Source organism: Schistocerca gregaria, chromosome X (genome assembly GCF_023897955.1).
Source record: "Schistocerca gregaria isolate iqSchGreg1 chromosome X, iqSchGreg1.2, whole genome shotgun sequence".
Classification (NCBI taxonomy): Eukaryota; Metazoa; Arthropoda; class Insecta; order Orthoptera; family Acrididae; genus Schistocerca; species Schistocerca gregaria.
This window is the reverse complement of record NC_064931.1, coordinates 752457894-752477412: the sequence shown is the minus strand read 5'-3', so window position 1 is coordinate 752477412 and position 19519 is coordinate 752457894. Positions and strand designations below refer to the sequence as shown.

Sequence of the window (19519 nt, the reverse complement as noted above, 5' to 3'; positions counted from 1 at the left end):
TTTCCGCTGTGAACTACACTGCCGGAAGTGGAAAGTGTTACACCGTGAACACTCTGACAGAACGCTACCAAACACATACTCCAGCATTTGCCCGTGGGATATGTTGATTAAAATTTCATTACACAATAGAACCATTACAACAGATAAAGAATGGTATGTGTGAACATGATGGCTGTTCCGTGCGCCTAACATTATTGGAAATTTTCAGGTGGACATCGCAACACAGAATGGCCAAAGGACGTGCAACCTTTCGGACTCTGATATAGGTCTAATCATTGGTATGAGGACCGTGGGAGTATCATCTCAACACATCGCAAAGTTGGATGTATGAAATTACTGCAGAACGAGTGGTAATGAGATGGACTCGGGACAGTAGTGGGGCAAGACGAGCAGGCACGGGTCCTTTAAGAAGGTCTGCACCAAGAGAAGATAGTAGGTCTGTTGGACTGGCTCTGGTGAATAGACAGGTGATAACAAACGAAATACGTTTAGAGGTTACAGGCAGTGACAGTACGAGCTGTCTAGAACATACTACTAGAAGCTAGGTTGAGATATCGAAACGTCATGTGTCGTTTGCTTCTGACGTCACACCACAGACAACACAGACTTGCGTTGTGTAGATCCAGTGTCAGCTACGACGTTAGGTGGCACTCTATGGTGTTCAGAGACGAATCTCGCTTCTGTTTGTGGTTGTCAGATCGACGCCTGTGTGTCCGTATATGGCCTGGTGAAAGGTTATAAGAAACAGCGATTCTTGACACCTGTACTTCTCCAATTCCTGTAATGGTGGTGTGGATATGAAAACAAGACAGGGAGGCTGAATAGTTGCCAGTATGATGGTTCAAAGCCCAAACATGTGGAATAGTAAAATTTATACAATAAAATGGCGAACAAGGCGGAGTATTACATTGCCAAGAATGATAAACTCTGATATCATACCCTTGGCGGCAGGGTACCAAAGTGTACATTCCATCAGGATAATACAAGACCCCACACTGTATTTTAGTCCACAACCTCCTCGAAGTATGTACAGAACCTTGATAGGCTTGCTCTATCACCTGATTTATTTCGCATAGAGCATATCTGGAATGAGTGGGAAGCCCCAGTCAGTAATCTTGATGAACTGCTACAGTATGTGTTTTAGGCACGACAACAAAGCCTCAATAAGACATTCTGAGGCTGGTCCGTTCCATGCCACAACGAACACAAACGACTATTTATGCCTATCGGCTTTACACTTCGTAATGATGTTGACGACAGACATCAGTGCCGAATGGAATGACAGTCTAATCATTTCATTTATGTGATGAAAATCTTCACAAAGTTTAAATGTCGCACAACTGTTTCGTGATGTAACGCATTTCAGTCAGTGTAATTGTAAGTCTGTTACAGTATTATTCTGGTTGCGCCTGGTTTGGATTTGTTAGCTATGAGTATCTCCTTTTTTTTTAGGTTACTGAATCACAGTTCCGGACTCCTAGTTGCATCATCCAAATTCCGAAGATAGGAAAAACATTAGAATCTGATTTTTCGGTAGCAGAAGAGGTACCATATAGAGACAAGACCAGACAGTCAGCTGTACCTGACATAGATGCTACCCCCTGTTGCTAGAGGCTCAGCTTGGTTATTGCTTGTGCTTGCAGGAGTGGTGAACACGGTGCTGTCGCAGCGGATGTTGGTGCCGCTGAGCCGGCTCACCTACTGCGCGTACCTGCTGCATCCCGTCATCATGCTGTCCGTCATCATGCACATCGACGCGCCGCTCCACCTCTCTCGAGACACCATGGTCTGTATACCGCCTGTAGTCTCACCATTAGCTACTAACATTTCTGAGCCGCGCGAGGTAGCCGTGCGTTCCGAGGCGCCTTGCACGGTTCGCGCGGCTTCCCCCGTCTGAATTTCGAGTTCTCCCTCGGGTATGGGTGTGTGTGTGTGTGTTGTCATTAGCGTACGTTAGTTTCAATTAGACTAACTTAAACTAACTTACTCTTAGGACAAGCAAAAAAAAAAGTTCATATGTATGTGAAATCTTATGGGACTTAACTGGTAAGGTCATTAGTTCCTAAGCTTACACACTACTTAACCTATATTATCCCAAGGACAAACACACACACACACACACGCCCTAGGGAGGACTCGAACATCCACCGGGACCAGCCGCACAGTACATGACTGCAGCGCCCCAGACCGCTCGGCTAATCCCGCGCGGCTTAGGACAAGCCTAGGGACCGATGACCTCAGCAGTTTGGTCGCATAGGAACTTACCACCACACATTTCTGATGCTGTTCTCTACACATGTGTTTAAAAATTCAATGCCCAGAGTGACCAATTTGATGACAGGGGCAACAAAAACTGTAATTCGAAAAGCTATCAAGAGTCAAAATGCTTATTCAGTGACTACAGAGTGTCAATTAGGTCACTGGTTGTGGTAGAGATTCAAACCATATTAAATGTTTGTATTGCTCTCGAGTGTCCAGCCAGGTGCCGTCGTATAAGTAACACGATATTTCGACAGCGCACCTTGTCATCTTCAGGTGATATCCGTAGAACGTCTACATCGCGTCTCCTTTATACTCTTATCGCTCCCCACCCTTTCCCTCAGTATCCGGCCGCACTCCGCGCCAGATGGAGTGGTAGGGGGACGCGATCGATGAACGCCGGGCGTTAATTCTGGTCCCTCAGTGCTTCTGCCGCCCTCGTCGGAAGAGAGACTCGCTCTCGGCCGACGTTGTGACTTCAGTTGACTGAGCGCTGGGTAGCACGTTTTACTGAAAGTGAAGCCACTGTCTCTATTGACCAGACCGTCGGCCACTCGTATTTCAACAACCTCCTTTAGAACACAGTCCCAAAATGACCAAGTCTGTCTTAGCACTTTCGTTTGTTCATATTGCATGCAGTGTCCCCCAACCGTAGATTTTGTTGTCTGCTTGAGTTCAATGTCTTCTGTGCTCCTAAGTCATCACGTGTATGTCCGCTGCAAGAATTCTTGCAACTAATTCCGCTTCTGAGTGCACAGGGCTAGAATATACTTCAGTTTTCATGTAGCCCTAGAAAAATAAAACCAGTGGGTTGAGGTCCAGTGCTCTTGCAGGCCATTTGTGGCGCCCCATGTCGTACTGCTGCCCCTACCGATATCGTTATATACAACCCGCAGAGTTATATCTGACCCTCAAAAACCACGTGCGAGATTTTTGTGTTCTCTCGCTCGCTATTAGTCCTACATAAAAAATGAACAGGACCTTTTTATTCGAAATTTAATGTTGTTTAATTTTGTACCGGGATACGTTTTCACTGGTAGCCACGGTTTCAGAGTTATTCAAGAAAAACATACGAAAGTGATCTTCAAACGCATTGCTCCTCCCTAACCAGTCACGATTTCTAGTATGTTGTTCGTAGCACTCCGTGTTACCACTGAACAAAAATTTAGGAGTACACGAACAATTCCCTAACCAGTCACGATTTCTAGTATGTTGTTCGTAGCACTCAGTCTTACCACTGTATAAAAATTTAGGAGTTCACGAACAATTCCCTATATTTGACTTATTTTGGTCTCTATCGATAGGGCTATTACGCCACCACCATAGTCGGCTATTTCGTTAACATTACTAATGTAAATGTGCCCTTGAGGGAAATGAGAGGAAAACAACTTTTGTAAACGTTACCATATCACTAATTACGTTGACTACTCGACCCAATCCCGTCTCCGGCCATCCTGATTTAGGTTTTCCGTGATTTCCCTAAATCGTTTCAGGCAAATGCCGGGATGGTTCCTTTGAAAGGGCACGGCCGATTTCCTTCCCAATCCTTCCCTAACCCGAGCTTGCGCTCCGTCTCTAATGACCTCGTTGTCGACGGGACGTTAAACACTAACCACCACCACCTATTCGACCCAAACTTAAGTCTTACAAGCACAGTTGTTTCGTAGTCAGAAGGCCTGTCGAATACAACGATGTAGCTGCTTATTTTACACTGTTAGGCAAAATTGTTATATATAAGCCGGCCGCGGTGGTCTCGCGGTTCTAGGCGCGCAGTCCGGAACCGTGCGACTGCTACGGTCGCAGGTTCGTATCCTGTCTCGGGCATGGATGTGTGTGATGTCCTTAGGTTAGTTAGGTTCAAGTAGTTCTAAGTTCTAGGGGACTAATGACCACAGCAGTTGAGTCCCATAGTGCTCAGAGCCATTTGAACAATTTGAACCAGTTTTATAATTTGTATGTGCTCGACCAAGCCGGTGGCGTAATAAGGCCAGTCAATTAAGACTGAAAAAGGTCGAATGTGGAAAATAATGGGGCAGTGGCAAATATTTGTACAGTGCTATAAGGGAATGCCATGAGTAACATACTAGAAATCATGAGCTGTGGGGGTTTAGAGTGGGAATGGTGGTGTGTTTGAAGGTCACTTTTGTACGTTTTCTCGAATAGCTCGAGACCTACAGCTTCGAGCGTAAACGCATTCCAGTACAAAATTTAAATACATTCAATTTCCTATAAAAAGGTCCTGTTCATTTTTTCTGTAGCACTAGTAGTTAGCACGTAGCGAGCGGCAAAACATGTAGTTTTGAAGGCCAGTTATAACATTGCGGGCTACATAAAACGACAGCATCGGTAGGGTCTGCTGAATCACACTATATAGTGTGACCGTCAAGCAGGCACTATAGCGCTACATGCTTTTTACTGTCCCAATGCGAACGTCTCAATTCTTCGTACCTCAAATCAACTGTGGTGCAACGATGTTTGAAGACAGTACTTTTTGTTTATCTCCTTCGCCACGGAAGTACTTACGCATGCTTAATGCTCACTCAGTATACATTTCGACACATGTTTTCTGAACGAAATATTTGTTACTGTGTCGGTGATCGTATTCTCAGTTTGGGCAATGGATTTTGACCACGCTGTATGTTACGTTTTCAGGTTTGGGGCCAAGTTCACAAGCCCATTTTATCTGACACATGCGTGTGAAATAACTAAGTAACCGAAAACTACCTGAAATATAATCATGAAAATTAGGTGTAACAAGAGCACTATCATTATGTGGGTTCAAGGAAGTTAGAACACCATAATTAAAGAGTCGGTCGAAACTGGCATAGCAAGAGCAGCACCAAAGGTGTGGGCTCGTGAAATTTAGAATATCATAATTCTGGAGTTTGCATTATAGGCTACTGATGATGCCTAGCATGTATAGGTGGAACCTGTTTGGTACACAAATAAAACATACAGATGCCAAAGACGAATTTTTTCTTATCTCTACAGTAAAGAACTAATAATCATGGAGAGAATCAAAACACGAAGTTTGGAAATCTGAAACAGAGATGGACGTTCCAATCTAAAGAAACCTGACCTCACTCTGCTCGTTCGTGAGATGTCGAAGGAAGTAAACCGCACTCGTATTGATGCCGTACTCCTTGACCCCCAGAACACATTCGATATAGTAGTGTTCTGTGCCTATTGAACGAAATACCAGCTTACGCCATATACAATGAGATACGTAATTCAATTCAGGACTTCCTAGCAGAGAAATTTCAACATATCTTTCTTAACTCGACTAAATGATCAAATTCAAAACTAACTTCCAGAGCACATCAAGGCAGTGACAGTGCTGTTACTGTTGACTATACACACTGGCGGAAAAATCGCAATACAAAAAAATAATTAATGTAGAGAAATGAAATTTAAAAGAATACATTCGTCTAGGTAACTTATTTAAGTGATTAACATTGCAAGCGCGAAATAAGCCACTGAAAATGTGAAATGTTGGTAATTTTGAATGCAAGCATACAAATTGCATGCATCTGTTGTACATGTGCCAGACGTCAGTTTATGAGAGGGAGCTCCAAGCCTGTTGCACTTCGTCGGTCAATACAGGGACGGTTAAAGCTGGTTGTGGATAACGCTGGAGTTGCCGTCCGGTGATGTCCCATCTGTGCTCGATTAGATAAGGATTTACTGATCTAGCAGGCCACGGAAAATTGTCGATACTCTGTAGAGCGTGTTGGGTTACGACAGCGGTATGTGGGCGAACGTTATACTGTTGGAAAACACCCCCTGGGATGCTGTTCATAAATGGCAGCACAACAGGTCGAATCACTAGATTGACGTGCAAATTTGCAATCGCGTTGCATGGGATAACCTTGAGAATGCTCCTCCTATCATAAGAAATTGCATTGCAGACCATAACTTCAGGTGCAGGTTCAGTGTCTCAAGCTCGCAGACAGAGTGGTTGGAGGACTTCAGCTGGCCTCCTAACCAACACACGGCCATCACAGACATCAATTCAGAACCGACGTCCATCAGAAAACACAACAGACTTCCACCGTACCCCCAATACGCTTTCGCTTGATACCACTAAAGTCTCAAATGGTGATGGTTTTTGGTCAGTGGAATGCATCTACAGGGCGTCTGGCTCGGAGCTGTCCTCCAAGGAACCGATTCGTAACAGGTCTTTGTGTCACTGTGGTGCCAATTATTGGTCGTATTGTTGCTACAGATGCAGTACGATGCTCCAGAGCCATACACCGCACACGATGATCTTGCCTCTCAATAGTGCCACGCGGCCGTTCTGAGCCGGGTCTTCTTTCGACCATACATTCTCTTGATCACCGCGGTCAGCAGTCGTATAAAATGGCTACATTACGCTAAGTCTTTCTGCAGTATCGCAGAAGGTGCATCCAGCTTCTCGTAGCCCTATTACAAGACATCTTTGAAACTCAGTGAGGTGCTGATAATGGCGTCTTTGTCACCTTAAAGGCATTCTTGACTGAAATCAACTCACCTCGTCCAGTCTCAAAGGTAACTAACACTCACGACCGTTATAGCTCGTATTTAAAGCAAACCTGATTTGCATCCTGATAGTGGCGTTACTACCACTACTCTTACAGCGAAATTTGAACAGACATCATCCTTCAGATTTAGAAACACGTCTACCAACTTTCATTTACATCGCGCAACTCCTCCTTGGTGCTGCGATTTTTCTTCGTCATTGTAAACAAATACTGTAGGGGATCAAGTATCAAACTTTGTAAAGTATTTCACGAAAGATACTGTTATATATAGGGAAGCTACAACGCCAGAAAATTCTAGCGAAATGCAGAAAGACCCCAAGAAGACCAACATTTGGTGATTGGACTGGAAATTGACCACAGACATAAACATACGCGCGTATTGCGCGTAAACAAGCAGAAAGACCCATTACTGCTCGATAACGCTATTGACGATCAGTCACTGAACAGCAACAACCGTAAAATATCTAAATATCTAGGCCGTATGCGTCTAGACGACCTAAAGTAGAACTGCTATGTACGTGTAGAACTAGTTATAGAAAAACCAGATGGCAAGCGGAAATCCACTGGAATAATTCTAAGGAAATAACTTCCATCCACGAAAGAGGTAACTTTCAACACACCAGATAGAACGATTCTAGAGTACTGCACGCGAGACTGAAGCATTTATCAGGTAGGCTTAATACAATAGATAGAAATGATTACAAATAGAGCAGCGAGTTTTGTTGCAGATCGGATAAGTAAATGCGAGAGCGTCGTGAAGATTCAAACTTCAATGGCAGACGCCAGAAGAAATCCATTGTGAATCATAGACCGGTTTACTGTTAAAATTTTCAGAGCGTACATTCCAAAAAGGGTGAGACAAGGTATTACGTCTTCCTACACGTGTTTATGCCGTACTCCATGAACCCCAGAAGGCATTAGATATAGTTGTAGAAAATGGATATTCAATACACTGACAGGAAACAAGGGAGCGCGGTAACATAAGACTACAATATATATTCAATACACTGCTGATATTTCTGAATCCCTAACCGCTTCCTTTCTCCTTCAGCATGTTCGGGACACTGCTTACCTAACTACTCTTCTCGCCTGCAAAGTCTCTCATGTCTCCCTCCAGTGAGTGCTAGCTGAATGTCTTCAACAAATGGTGTAACAAATGAAACTCCAAAAAAATGGTTCAAATGGCTCTGAGCACTATGGGACTTAACATCTATGGTCATCAGTCCCCTAGAACTTAGAACTACTTAAACCTAACTAACCAAAGGACATCACACAACAACCAGCCATCACGAGGCAGAGAAAATCCCTGACCCCGCCAGGAATCGAACCCGGGAACCCGGGCGTGGGAAGCGAAAACGCTACCGCACGACCACGAGATGCGGGCAAAAATGAAACTCCAAGTAAACCCAAGCCACCATTTTCGGTCATACTATTCTATGATTCTGAAAACGAGATTCTCGTTTTTCCAACTTCAAGCAACTCCTCTTCTTATTAACACAGCCAAATACTTAACGAGAAACCATTGATAGAAAACTGACATGTCGTGTACACCGAGAGAGCTCTGCATCCATCTATCATTGTCATTAACTATAAAACCCTCATCCAGTCCATCCTGACCTATGCCAATGTTACCAGGAGTTTCAACTGCACTCCTCCCCCCCCCCCCCCCCCAACCACACACACTTGGGCCAATTTTTATAAATTGCTTGAAATCATTTAGATACATACACTCCGCCACACTTTCCGCATCTGTCTATCTTATCCATTTCGCATCTAATTCCAACTTATCCATTTCCCACACCTTGTTCTCTGCCTAGAGCACCTTAGAACTCAGTGCATAACCGGAAAGCCCAATACCTGTACCGTATATTCTACACAGTATCTCTAATCCACGTAGCCTTTCCACCACTGTACCCATATTCCTCCTTTCATAACCCTCATGTCTTTTACATTCACCGTCAGCGATATTTCAACCAACTTCTATTTAACATCCAGGAAATCTGTCCCGAGATACCATCCATAGTCAGCAATTCTCCCTCCTAGCATTATCTTAGGGTGTACCCGTTTCTCCTGCTACTGCCCCTCGCCTTCTCCCAGTCACCCTCAAGAGCCTCTTAGCGTTCCTTCAGAGTCTCGTTATAGCAATCATCCTGTTATCACAATCGTAAGCACGATCATTTTAATACTCAGTCACCACCATCATAGCAGCTCAAACATCATGATGTATAGCTGTTTCTGTTACACAAATAGCCTGCTTGTGAAGTTTTTAAAATTCCATCAAATTATCTTACTTCAATTCACTACAAGTTCTAATTGTATAGTTTTAAATACACGTAGTTTTTATGTTTTACGTCTATTGTAAAAATGTAAATATTTTGGACGATGTGTGTGTGTGTGTGTGTGTGTGAGAGAGAGAGAGAGAGAGAGAGAGAGAGAGAGAGAGAGAGAGAGAGGTAGTATGACACATGTGTACAAAATGGTATCGACTCCTCGCCTAAAACCTGAAACCCACCAATCAAGCTGAGAAAGCTTTAGAAATCTTATTGTATTGTTTTTTACATGTAGATATTGAAGAAACGTCAACGCTGTTTTTTAATTTGAAACTGCTTTCATTTTTTTGCAGATAATGGTGATCTTCGGCTACTTTACCTGTTCCTACTTGTTGTCATTTGTGGTGTCAATGACATTCGAAGCACCAGTGATAGCTGTGCTTAATGTAGTGCATCCGCTGAAGAAGAACATAAAAAAATGATGTTCCAGAGTCAGCACAAAGTGGGTTTGGATGTAATCGCCTCTAAAGGTGGTGTTTACTGGTCCTGGAGCGTTGGTCTGAAACTGCGAGAGAATCAGAAATTTTGCGGATGTGGTTTGAAGAAAAAGCCGCTGGACCATACCTACATAGATAGACGACTTCATTACGTTCATTCATACTTGCCATTGGAGGATTTGTTTCTCAGCGTACTTCTCAGCAGACAATGAATAGTTCACGGAATTCTATGCTGGGGAAAAACGACGGAAACCCAGTAGGACTTCTACAAGTCTCTGGACGCGCACCAAAGCCCTTATCATTTAGGACTGATACCAAAATATGCTTCGTTTACAATCTGAATACTATATTTCAGTGAATGTGTGATGTATAGAATATGTTTAAAAATACTAAGTATTTTTACGAGTATACAATGGAACTGATATGGTTAGAAATATAAGCTGATTTCTTTGTGTTCATGATTTGTTTTTAAAAAATCCTTGAACATCGTTCCTATAAGCGACGTATACTTTGTATGTAAGTGTAAGCGTCAGTTTTGACCATAGCAATGTTTTGATAACGTTGATGATGTTTCAAGTTGCGCCTTGTCTCTGGCCAGACACCGATGATACTAATTTCCCTCACCACGTTTACCGCAAATCAGGCGTTACGACCTCTCTCTACGGAACGTGATTTAGGATAAGATACTGAATTTATTTCCGGAAGTACTAGGCATGAATCCTACTTTAACCATCATTATTGGAAGTTTCCATTAACTAATTAGATCATTGTACACTGTAGACAGAGGTGTTGTCGGACCAAAAGAACCAGCTGTCGTTATCCTGTGCGCCACAAGTACTGTATGAGAGTTCTCCTTGAAGATGAGCATTTAATGCAACTAAAAGGCATTCTTGTGCATGTGGTGGCTTCCATCAGCACATAAAGGCCATTTATTTTAATGATAATATATACTGGGTGGATGACGAAGTCATCACTTTCACCTGGCGATATGGAACGTACGTTACGTACTATGTATTTCTGTTTGGCTAATCTTGTAAGCAATAGAATGGTTTTGATTCCAAAGCAGAAAATGTTTCTTTCTGTTTAAAATTTTGGGGCATCCTGGCAGATGTGGCACGATGTGCTCTATGTGCTAAGACATATCGCCAAGTGTAATCATGTATCACTAATAGTTCTTTTTAAATGGCGTAGTTCTCATAAAGATAAAACAACCAATCTTTACAGTGCGCCTTCAACTTTATATGAAGAGAGGCTGCTTTCTCGACGAGGCGGTTCCTTGGAATTGAAGCACATCACCTTTGTTCACTATGTGTAGACCGGATATCTCACCTTAAGGACCCCACCAAGGTATTATACTGCTATGATGTATGTTTAGGTAGAAAACTGGCATACTACTGGTTCAGAAATTCTCCCATGAACAACGTCTACCCTGTCTGGCGAGTTAAGCGCTTTCACCACTACGATCACCGGAGTCTACGCTGCTTTACCAGCCCTCCGTGTAAGAATAATATATTAAAGCAGCTGACAATCCTGCAATGACTTGCTTACACACTCTTAGGATGGATAGGATATGTGACTGCTGTGTACGGACGCAGAAGGAGCTGGCCACAGTTCGCGAACAGCTGAACGTGCTGATGGCCGCGGTCAGCCGTCTTCAGGCTGCTGCCTCGGAGTGTAGCGGCAGTGGGGAGTCTGGTGCGTGGCATGGTACACCCCAGGTGTTACATGCTTCACTCACGGTCCCTGCTGTCAAGACATCTTCGCGGGTACCGGGAGCGGTTGGGCCACCCTCTCCCCTAGGGGAGTGGCGGGTTCAACGGCGTTAGCGTCGCACGAGGCGGAGGGTCAATGTGGAGGCTGGCCGTGCGGCATCGCCCGCTCTGCCTGTGAGTGCACATGTGGCCGCTTCTTCAGTAAGGTCCGAGCAGGCACACGGGGGGAGGGGTTTATTAGTTATTGGGAGCTCCAACGTTAGGCGGGTGATGGAGCCCCTTAGGGCAATAGCGGAAAGGTCAGGGAAGAAGGCCAGTGTTCACTCTGTCTGATTGCCGGGGGGGTCTCATCCGAGATGTGGAGGAGGCCCTGCCGGTGGCGATAGAGAGCACTGTGTGCACAAATTGTTGCTCATTTCGGCACCAGTGACTCCTGCCGTCTGGGTTCAGAGGCCATCCTCAGTTCATACAGACGGTTGGCGGAGTTGGTGAAGGCGGAAAGCGTCGCTCGCGGGATGGAATCTGAGCTAACTATTTGTAGGCTCAGGCGATTCTGAGGAGATCTGGGGCTCAAATTTCTCGACCTCCGCTATCGGGTGGAGAAATGTAGGGTCCCCCTGAATAGGTCACGCGGGCACTACACGTAGTAAGCGGCTACAAGGGTAGCGGAGTACGCGTGGAGTGCACATGTGGGTTTCTTAGGTTGGAGAATTCCCTCCCTACACCCGACAAGACTCCTCCTGAGATACGACAAGGTAGCAGTAGGCAAAACCCCACAGGGAATGACAATGACAATATTTATGTTGTAATAGTAAACTGCAGGAGCGTCTATAGAAAGGTCCCAGAACTGCTCTCATTAATAAACGGTGAGAATGCTCCCATAGTACTAGGGACGGAAAGTTAGCTGAAACCAGATGTAAACAGTAATGCAATTCTAAACTCAGATTGGAATGTATACCGCAGAGACAGGCTCGACAGTGAAGGGGGAGGCGTGTTTATAGCAATAAAAAGTGCAATAGTATCGAAGGAAATTGACGGAGATCCGAAATGTCAAATAATTTGGGTGAAGGTCACGGTTAAAGCAGGCTCAGACATGGTAATTGGATGTCTGTATAGGCCCTCTGGCTCAGCAGCTGTTGTGGCTGAGCACCTGAAGTATGATTTGGAAAATTTTTCTAGTAGATTTCCCCACCATGTTATAGTTGTGGGTGGAGATTTTAATTTACCACATATAGACTGGGAGACTCAAACGTTTATAATGGGTGCCTAGGACAAAGATCCAGTGAATTTTTTTTAAGTGCATTATGTGAAAATTACATATTAGACGTTCTGGTGACAGACTCGAACTATTTGAAACAGTTAACGCAGAACAGGGATTCAGCAATCATAAAGCGGTTATAGCATCGGTGATTTCAGCCGTAAATAGAAATATCAAAAAAGGTAGAAAGATTTTTCTCTTTAGCAAAAGTGACAAAAAGCAGATTTCAGAGTACTTGACGGCTCAACACAAAAGTTTTATCTCAAGCACAGATAGTGTTGAGGATCAGTGGACAAAGTTCAAAACCATCGTAGGATATGCATTAGATGAATGTGTGCCATGCAAGATCGGAAGAGATGGAAAAAGAGCCACCGTGGTACAACAACCGAGTTAGAAAACTGCTACGGAAGCAAAAGGAACTTCACAGCAAACATAAACATAGCCAAAGCCTTATAGACAAACAAAAATTACACGAAACGAAATGTAGTGTGAGGTGTGCTATGCGAAGGCGTTCAACGCATTCGAAAGTAAAGCTCTATGTACTGACTTGGCAGAAAACCCTAAGAAATTTTGGTCTTACGTCAAAGCGGTAGGTGGATCAAAACAAAGTGTACAGACACTCTGTCACCAAAGTGGTTCAGAAATAAAGGACGACAGACTAAAGGCCGAAATACTAAATGTCTTTTGCGAAAGCTGTTTCACAGAGGAAGACTCCACTGTAGTTCCTTCTCTAGATTGTCGCACAGATTACAAAATGGTAAATACCGAAATAGACGACAGAGGGATAGAGAAACAATTAAAATCGCTCAAAAGAGGAAAGGCCGCTGGACCTGATAGGATACGATTTTACACAGAGTACGCGAAGGAACTTGCCCCCTTCTTGCAGCGGTGTACCGTAGGTCTCTAGAAGAGCGAAGCGTTCCAATTGATTGTAAAAGGGCACAGGTCATCCCCGTTTTCAAGAAAGGACGTCGAACAGATGTGCAGAACTATAGACCTATATCTCTAACGTCGATCAGTTGTAGAATTTTGGAACACGTATTCTGGAGACGAGAAATCTATTCTGTAGGAATCAGCATGGGTTTCGAAAAAGACAGTCGTGTGAAACCCAGGTCGCGTTATTCGTCCACGAGACTCAGAAGGCCATAAACATGGGTTTCCCCGGTAGTTGCCGTGTTTCTTGACTTCCGCAAGGCGTTTGACACAGTTCCCCACAGTCGTTTAATGAACAAAGTAAGAGCATATGGACTATCAGACCAATTGTGTGATTGGATTGAAGAGTTCCTAGTTAACAGAACGCAGCATGTCATTCTCAATGGAGAGAAGTCTTCCGAAGTAAGAGTGATTCCAGGTGTGCAGCAGGGGAGTGTCGTAGGACTATTTCTATTCACAATTTATGTAAATGACCTTGTGGATAACATCGGAAGTTCACTGAGGGTTTTTGCGGATGATGCTGTAGTATATCGAGAGGTTGTAACAATGGAAAATTGTACTGAAATACAGGAGGATCTGTAGCGAATTGACGCATGGTGCATGCAATGGCAATTGAATCTCAATGTAGGCAAGTGTAATGTGCTGCGAATAGATAGAAATAAAGATCCTTTATCATTTAGCTACAATATAGCAGGTCAGCAACTGGATGCTGTTAATTCCGTAAATTATCTGGGAGTAGGCATTAGAAGTGGTTTAAAATGGAATGACCATATAAAATTAATCGTCGGTAAATCAGATGCCAGAGTGAGATTCATTGGAAGAATCCTAAGGAAATGCAATCCGAAAACAAAGGAAGTAGGTTACAGTACTCTTGTTCGCCCAATGATTGAGTACTGCTCACAGGTGTGGGATCCGTACCAGATAGGGTTGATAGAAGAGATAGAGAAGATCCAAGAGAGGGCAGCGCGCTTCGTAACAGGGTCATTCAGAAATCGCGAAAGCGTTACGGAGATGATAAACTCCAGTGGAAGACTCTGCAAGAGAGACGCTCGGTAGCTCGGTACGTGCTTTTGTTGAAGTTTCGAGAACATACCTTTACCGAGGAGTCGAGCAGTATGTTGCTTCCTCCTACTTATATCTCACGAAGAGACCATGACCATAAAATGAGAGAGCTTAGAGCCCACACATAGGCATACCGACAATCTTTCTTGGCCACGAACAATACGAGACTGGAGTAGAAGGGAGAACCGATAGAGGTACTCAAGGTTCGTTGCGCCACACACCGTCAGGTGGCTTGTGGAGTATGTACGTAGATGTAGAAAACAAATTCTCAAAAACCGGTTTTACTCAGTGGATATGCTGTTCCATATTCAACCGGAGAGCTATTTGGAAAGTAAGGTCCGATCGATCACGAAATGGATACCATAGTGAAAATCCGATGAATCTTTGCGTAGATATGTTGAGCAGTGTCTCTAGTATGCCCATCGGTCGCATTTCGTCGCTCTTTTCGGTTCTGAACGCACAGTGAGCACGTAAAGGTGCCTCGAAAGTCTCCTGCGAAGTATGAGTGCCTGTGAGAGACTTTGCCTGATTTCATGCAGCCCACACAACGTAAACTGTCATGCATTCCCTTCTTCAAGACAATTCTCGACCGCACACTGCAGGGGCAATAGCGGCGCTCCTGCAGCGTTTTCGATGGGCAGCATTTGATCGACCACCATACAGCCCAGACTTGGCTCCCTTTGATTTTCATCTCTGATCACATGAAGCGCTGTCCATGAAGGCAACATTTTGGCACAGCCAACAATCTGCGGATCAGTGTAGAGAATTGGTAGAAAATATAGATGGCTGCCTTGTATGACGAGGGTATTGGAAAGTTGGTACAATGCTACGACAAATGTCTCAGTCGCAGGGGCGACTATGCAGAGAAGTATCCGGAACGTGTAGCTAACTGTTGCAAACAAAAAATTTTTGCTTTTCACTGCGATTTCCATTTCGCGAGCGATAGGACCTTACTTCCCGAATAGCCCTCGCAGAAATTCGTCGTCGCACCGAAGCACAACAGACTACAAGTTGCAATGTTTTTTTTTTTTACGAATTTTCATGTGTGTGTTGGGTGAGTTAGATTCTCCAGCCCTGAAGAGGTTGAGTTGTGAATGTTTCAAGCAACCTGAATGTGGTTTTCAGGCAGACATTTGTTTTCACTTGTAGAATGAAACCATTGTCGTGTTGCAATGAACATCATCTTTGCTTTGTTAAGATCCACGCATTATTTCCCACGCTTACACACAGTCTACGAGATCCTGAAACTGACCGTGTGGTTGTATACTCTAATATTCACAAATACAATGGCGAGATTTTGAAGAATTATGAATGATACTTCTTCAAGTTTCATTTTAAGTGTTTTTGTCAATGGAACGGTTCTTGTCCATTGCTAAGTGGTCGTCGTATTGGACCACCGTGAGAAAAACCTATTTGCGACCACCGATACTGGAATAATTTACTTCCTTCAAGGGGCGACTGAAAGGGTTACGTACTTGAAGAAGAAGACGTGGATACAGTTTTGAAATTCTACATCAGTGGTTGTAAATGTACAAGGGTAACGGTCGTATCTACCGCCACTTATTGTAAGGTGCCCTTAGGGTATAGATGTAGATGAAACAATGATGTGCTGACCTTTAGTTGTCCTCATTCTGCTGTCCAAAGATACATTAGATAGATGATGAAGCGCAGCTCACCTGGCTTCATCATAGAGTCAGTTTTTAGGTTTACATGAAGAGCGATTTTTTACCCCGAGTTTCTGCGTTTCTTGGTGTTCATTTATGAAGGCAGTTCCTGCGGTTGCTTTCTTGTGACAGAATTTGTCTCACAAAGAAGTTTCCTTTTCTGGTTACAGTTTAAAGCAGTGATCTTCAAATTTTTTTGCTCAAGAATCAATGGGGCGCTACCTAGGGGCGCATATGTACCGATCTTATTATTAACTGGCAACCTGCGCAAATCCATATGTTATGAGCCTTCAGTAGACTAAAAAACTAAACTCCGTCCGAACAGGTACCGACCGGCCGTCGTGTCATCGTCAGCCCACAGGCGTCACTGGATGCAGAAATTGAAGGGCATGTGGTCAGCACACCGCTCTCCCGGCCATATGTCAGTTTACGAGACCGGAGCAGCTGCTTCAGTCAAATAGCTCCTCAGTCTGCTTCACAAGGGCTGAGAGCATCCCGCTTGCCAACAGCGCTCGGTGGACCGGACGGTCACCCATCCAAATGTTAGCCCAGCCCAACAACGCTTAACTTTGATGATCTGACGGGAACCGGTGTGAGCACTGCGCCAAGGCCTTTCTTCAATACACTGGCTGTAGCAAAAGCACTATAAGCCGGCCGCTGGCACCCAACGTCAGTTAAATGTCGCCAACATTGGGAACACTCCGCCTCGACTGTGCCCTGTTTCAGATTGCTCCCACACCCAATGTAATCGTCTGACGAAGTATTGTTCTGTCGTCTGTGTGAACGGATTATCAACAAATTAAGAACAGCAATTGTACTGATATCTAAACGCGTTATTAAATAAGAGACATGATTGTAAATGTTTACTAAAGATTTAGATTGTCCTTTTTCTTCTACTCATTGTACTGTATTACAACAGTCTTAATATAACAGCACATTAATTGCTACAAGTAAGTATCACGTTTGAAGATGACCGACTCTGTAATATGCATTCAAGAAGCCATGTTACCTCCGTGCGAAAAATTACCAAATCGCTACGAGTCGCGCATGTGCGTGAGTTCTCTACACTGGTAGACAAACAGTAAAACATCCTTCCCTTTAACATCCACTAACCTTGCAGGGGCAGCGCTACTTATCACATCATCCTTGAGGTAAGCGGTCAACGTTACTTAGTTCACCGCCGAATTCACCAATGTCAGTAAAATTAAATACATCTTAATATATTACTGTCTCTGTAGGTACTTTTGTTTGTTGCTGAGTGGGAGAACTACGCTCTAAGGAACCTCCTAACGTTAGTTGACGTTTTGGAATGAGCTGTTAGTTGCCACCTGCATGTTATTGTAAAATACGGCTAAGAATGGCGGGCCTCATGGATACTTGATTCGGGGTGCATGCGGTCCGCGGGCCACAGTTTCACGAGTATTGGTTTAAAGTAATGAAACCGTTAACACCAGAGACAAACCACTGTTTTAGAGTAAGGAAAGGCTGTGGGAGCTATTCTTTTTAGAAACCATCTAGCAAGTCCTCTAGGAAGTGTGAGAGCAGTGCATCGAGGGATAGATGACGATGTTATCTGTTGAGTTATCATTTCACTAAAGTGCATTGAGGTTTTGTATGTCCAATCTTCTGATTGGAGGTTGAAGGACTTCGGCCGAAGATGGAACACCTACAGCCGTCCTTACGATGTTATTTATTGTATGGCTACGACTTTCCGTGCTTCAATACACGATCTTCAGGCCTTAACTGACGCTGAGGGGGTTAATTCCAATTGTATACATGATTACATCAGTGGCCAACACCTATGAAATGCTTTTCGCAAACTACCTCTAACAACGATGTTGTGTCTCTAGGCATCAATTAGCAACTCAAGTAGTAGTTGTTGGTAGTTGATGGTTGGAGACACAACATCGTTCTGCGAAAACCAGTTCATAGATGTAGGGCATTGATGGAATCGTGTAAACGATTGGAGTTAACCCCCTCGACGTCAGTTAAGGCCTGAAGATCGTGTATTGAAGATCCGAAAGTCGTAGCCATACAATAAATAACATCGTAAGGTCGGCTGTAGCTGTTCAATTTTATTACAAAAATGCATTGACGTCAACCGCTCTTTTTTATTTGTTCACGAATTTGCAGTTACATACTCGATCTCGCTTAAGACAACAGTTTTGTAGGTTTTTTCCATTTATGAATTACATGTTTCATTATCGTCCTGCGTTTGTGTCTTATTTCTTCGAGATTTACAGTTAATTTTTTTTCTACCAATTCAATGTTCATCGAACAGACTATTCGGACTAAAAAAGTTCAACTATTACAAATTTGAGAAATAAATTTTGAATAAGGGAACTGTAAAAACAAATGTGGATTAAAATGTAGAAAATTAATTTTTAAAGTTTCAAACGAGCAATTTTCACCTTTAAGAATATGAAATCAGATTAGGTCAGGTTTTTGGTACATTGAAAAATTAACGACGGATGAAAGAATTATTTCAAATCAGAATGAGCAAACTAGGTATGAAATTCGACATCGGGCTGATGAAGATGAAGTTTTGCCTCGAAGAAAGCGGGGGTAAGTAAGCGGTCGCGATCTGTTTTCAGGAACCATTCCAGCATTCGCCTGCAGCCATTAGGAAAATGTGACACCTCTGTCACTGAGAAGTACAACATTTGTACGATTCATTTATAATAGTCAGCTTTATTTCTCTTATTATATACGAAATTGGAGATGTGGTAAGAACAGCTTTTGTAAATATTTCCTTCAAAGTACGCATGTCTCGTCGTTATTGCGCACGACGCATCAATAATTCACATGAACTGAAAGATAAGGGTATCATTATTAATATGTTTCCTACTGAACTCTTGTTTACACAAAACGCAGTTTTCTTACTTACCCATAGTGTGGCATCATAAGATGGATTTGGGAATTAAGATGAAAATATTCAAAAAAATATAGTTATTAGTTAGATTATTTGGTGCTCCAAACTTCTTCAGTTTTTACAGTTAAACTGTTACAGCTGCAATACACAATCTACAAAATGCATGTATTGCTGTGAGGTGTGCTTAAATCGTTACCATAGGACTGCGCAACATCGCAATTACTATTGCGTTCTAGCTGTTCCCTAAGAGTGATTCTTCTCTTGTGTGTGGGTGTGGGTGTGTGGGTGTGAGTGTGGGTGTGGGTGTGTGGGTGTGAGAGAGGAGAAGAGAGAGAGAGAGAGAGAGAGAGAGAGAGAGAGAGAGAGAGAGTACTAGTTATGTAACTATTAGCAAGGAAACAGATATATGAGGGTTGTAGTTTTAATATTGGCAACTATTTATTTACAGCTCGTACAAAATAGATACGTGTTT

The 19519-nt window shown here is 43.4% G+C and overlaps 1 protein-coding gene across 1 annotated transcript in view; it reads left to right on the top strand.

Annotated features, from left to right (window-relative positions):
- LOC126298208 (nose resistant to fluoxetine protein 6-like) overlaps positions 1-10002 on the top strand; it is a 205204-nt gene extending 195202 nt beyond the window's left edge. Inside the window, exons 15-16 of the mRNA XM_049989512.1 lie at positions 1644-1786; positions 9403-10002. Coding sequence (XP_049845469.1) covers positions 1644-1786; positions 9403-9531 — 272 coding nt within the window. The 3' untranslated portion in view covers positions 9532-10002. The remainder of the gene's footprint in view (positions 1-1643; positions 1787-9402) is intronic.
- The last annotated feature ends 9517 nt before the right edge of the window (positions 10003-19519 follow it).